The sequence below is a fragment of the Brienomyrus brachyistius genome, chromosome 16, assembly GCF_023856365.1.
Source record: "Brienomyrus brachyistius isolate T26 chromosome 16, BBRACH_0.4, whole genome shotgun sequence".
Lineage (NCBI taxonomy): Eukaryota > Metazoa > Chordata > Actinopteri > Osteoglossiformes > Mormyridae > Brienomyrus > Brienomyrus brachyistius.
Window position 1 is genome coordinate 13,087,065 of NC_064548.1, and position 4,107 is coordinate 13,091,171.

Below are 4,107 nucleotides of genomic sequence, written 5' to 3' on the forward strand. Positions count from 1 at the left end.
ATCATTAAACACGTGTTATGGAATATTGTGAACGGCATAATCTGGCATCTTTTCTTTTCTTTTTTTTTTATTCTGAGACTGGGCAATAACCCTAACCTGCGAAAGTAGCCCTGAGCATCTCATATTCATTGGCTGCTTGCAGCTGACGAGCCCTGCCTCCCACGTGACCCTGGATAAATGCCCTCCCGCCCGCATCTTTGGCAACAGACAATCAGAAATACATCCTGGGGATGTTGCTTCGTCATTTTTTTGTCGGCGATGAGGATGCTCTCCAAACTTTTGAGCAGCAGCTACAGACTCGCAGTTTATTCGTTTAGTTATATGTTTGCTTAAGTTTCGTCGCGCTGTTATTACACAGTCAGCTTTGGCGGTCGTAGAACATTACTTTACTTGGCGTATTCTACTAATACAATGACCGGAGTTTTTGATTGTCTAACTTCAGATATGCATTCCAGCCAGATTACCTCAAACAGTTACCACACCTTGCACAAATCGCAGGAATCTCCAACTCTACCGGTGTCGACTGCCACAGACAGCAACTATTACAACAACCAACAGACTGGACACTGCGCTGGATCGCCTTACGGACAGCTTGGTCTTTATCAGTACCAACACACGAACGGTATAGGCAACGGTCAGTACAACTCCAAGTCCTACGACGTGGGCTTCAACACTTCTTACAACACATACGGCTCATACGCTTCCAGCTCCTCGCCACCTCCTACGGACGCAGGTAATGCTTCTCAAAATAAACTAAACTTTAGATATTACTTGAAAACGGGGGGCAAATGGTTTGAGTAACGAGTTTTGTTTTTCTCTGTTCCTCATCAGAAAAAGAAGAAGGTGAGAGTGAAATCCGAATAGTCAATGGGAAGCCGAAGAAAGTCAGGAAACCTCGCACTATCTACTCCAGCTTTCAGCTGGCCGCGCTTCAGAGGCGCTTCCAAAAGACACAGTACTTGGCTTTACCTGAGAGAGCTGAGCTTGCGGCGTCCCTGGGACTCACACAAACTCAGGTAAGCAAGAAGAATAACGCAAACATGTAAAGTATTACACTTAGAAACAAGTTATTATTTCAGAACCGTTATTATCTTTAATTACCGGCCACTAGACGAGTAGGCCTCTGCAATATCTTATCATTTCTCTCAATTGTCACCACAAGTTCAACTTCGTTTTATTTTCTCGTCCCTTAGTTGACATGCAACCACTTAACACCGACTTATAATTACATTGCTTGCTTGCGTGTCTGTCTTGCATTCCTCGCTCTAATCGCATGTGTTTCTGATATTTCTCAGGTGAAAATCTGGTTTCAGAACCGCCGGTCGAAGTTTAAGAAGCTGTGGAAAAACGGAGAAATTCCCCCGGAACAACATGTGGCTTCCAGCGAGTCTCCCCCCTGCAGCTCTCCGCCAGCTACCATAGCCTGGGATTTTCCTCCAAATCAAAGAATGAACGGTGTAAACACGGGCTTGGTTCAAAGCAGTAGTCCTCCTAACTCGACTGCTCCTTCCTTCATGGCAAACTATTCCTGGTACAGTTCCACGAACTCTGCAGCCCATGTACCAGCTAACCCGTTATTACAGCACCATAACTCTGCTATGAGTGCGGGGACTATATTTTAACACTGGGCTGAACAACTCGTGAAAGACGACAAAAAAAAGATTTTTACTGACCGTCTGGGTATTTTTTATATGGACTTGAAATTTGTAAACTCGTACTTTCACGACGGAGGCAAAAAACGCGCGAGTGTGACAGACTTGTTAGTCGGTGCCAGACTGTAAAATTTCTCCCTGCCCCGATTTTTAAGAATTAATGTTTGCGAAGTTGTTTGTAAACGTCTCATGGGCAATTATGCAACATTTAAATTATTATTTTTTTTTGTATTTATTTATTGTGTTTGTTTTGGTTTTCGAAATATGAAAGCAAGACGTATATTCAGAACGGCGTGTTTTTACAATATATGCAAATCGTTAGTGGGGCAGTTCGGCGTAACATCTCAAGTAAATGTAAGCATTGCGGTAATAAACATGTAGCAGCCTTTAAACGGTGATGTTGGATTTTGAAAATGACCTCGAGTTTGTTAGCAAACATGTTTGTATGTACCAAAAATTGTTTTTATTATATATTATTTCCTTATGAGGTTAAGTGGAGCATATCGAACTAGTTTGCATTAAACTTAAAGTCTTTACTGTTATAAAATATATCTGTTTAATGTAAACAATTTGTTTAACTTACACCGTGAAATTACCTAATGTGTTCTATAAAATATTATGCGTTTCATAACTAATTATTTATTTTATTACAAAAATGTTATTTACAGCTGTAGTTAACAATTCGAAATTTAAACAAAAACACATTCTATTTTGCCTAAAAAAGGCCCAACCTGGTTAAGTGTTTTTGTTTTTTTTACAAGCGTCGGCGATCGCTTCTGCGGATCGTAAATTTAAATCTATTCATGTCCATTTAGCCAAATTAACGCATCAACTTCACTTTAACCTTCTGTTATTCTGTAAATTTACACGCCTTGTCAATTTTATAAGGCTGCATTAATATCTCTCGCCTTCATAAATACACCATGAACTCTGTTACCTTAAACGTCGCGATGAATTTCTTCTTACTTGAATTTTTAGTTTGGAAACTAACAATATGACAAAGCTTTTGAAAATGTTTTGTACAAACATATAACTAGAATTAATAGGACGGAGGATACGATGTTTGCATATTAGTTCCGTAAAATTATTCTCGAACAAACGTGAATTGCGACCACTAAATTTTATATTTAAATATTAAGGTATTAATAACCATTTTTGATTTATTTTTCTGCTAAAAGGTTTTTTCGGTGCATGTGCTGGAATGGCACGTCGATTTGCTTGAGTAGGGTCCGGAGAATGCGATGCAGACAGGATGATTAACAGACAGGACGTTGAGCCCGAGGCGCAGTGTGAGAAAGAGTGGTTCAAGGCACGCAACGCGCCTTGGCTTGTGAGCGGTGGGATGAGGGCGTTTTGCTGAGCGTTGCCCCTCAGACTCTCTGGAGTCATAACGCCTCTCCCAGACTTTTTATTAACTCAGCTCCGCCAAGGAGAAAAAAAAAGCGTAATCTTAAAAAACGCCCCAAGCAAACCAACATGGAAACATTTCTCCTATATTCGCGTTGCCTCGGTCAGCAGAGGGCTTTTGTATGGGTGTACGCAGAAGCAGAGTTACCCGTCGCATTTAAAGTATTTCACAGGCTTTCTTTCCGATTTAGTGATTTAATAAATCGCAGTTCACAGGAGTGTAGGAATTCTAAAATTACAAGGACTTTAGCAAAGTAGCATATTGATTAAAAATGGGGATTTGTACTAATTACAAACCTATTTGTATGATCCAAGTGTCCACTGTATCTACTGAAATTTGATTACGGTTGTATGTTTTATAATAAATAATTGAAAACCATTCATAACGCACAGTATAGGACTACATGAATCGTAACTTTATATTAGTCGTAGGCCTATTTATTATATAGTAATAGTATAGGCCTACATTTTAATACATAACGTAATTGTAGGATGTACTGTCGTGTACACTTCATTTTGAAATATTTACTTTGAAGCGGCAGTGTTTTCCGTGTGTATTTATATATTGTACACAGTATTGCCAGTAAGGCTATAAGGTTGTTTTATTTATTCACAATGTATTGCGTGATATAACATAGCCGTAAATAAAGGGATCGTTTTAATAGATATGAAATACTTTGCCAAACCATGCTGCATTGCAATCTGCTACATTCATATCCTTTAGGTAGCCTTGTTATCTGCGCCCGCAATGCGTTGGTGTTCCTTTGAGACGCTGCAAAATGCAATTGGGCAGAGAATCGAGAAAATCGCTATATATAAAGCGCATGTTCGTGGAATTTCTTTAGCAGGCACAATTTGGGATACTCTCCGATAAGGTATATATAGGCTACAGTATTTTAAATATTAGTGAAGGATAAATACGCATGTTTTGCGTAATGTAGTTGCAGTCGCAAGTTTAATGGAACGCGTTTAGCCTTGACAGTTACTGCGGATACGTTTGAGTGAAATGAGAAACTTGATAGCTGAATAATAATCTAAGTTAAAGGCC

General features: G+C 39.4%; 1 protein-coding gene across 1 annotated transcript; it reads left to right on the forward strand.

Moving 5' to 3' along the window:
• The first annotated feature begins 210 nt into the window (after nucleotides 1–210).
• Nucleotides 211–3,438, forward strand: LOC125710310 (homeobox protein Dlx2a-like). Its single transcript, XM_048979892.1, has 3 exons — nucleotides 211–733; nucleotides 832–1,016; nucleotides 1,296–3,438. Exons 1-3 carry the CDS (start codon nucleotides 412–414, stop codon nucleotides 1,620–1,622), a joined length of 834 nt encoding a protein of 277 aa, XP_048835849.1. The 5' UTR covers nucleotides 211–411; the 3' UTR covers nucleotides 1,623–3,438.
• The last annotated feature ends 669 nt before the right edge of the window (nucleotides 3,439–4,107 follow it).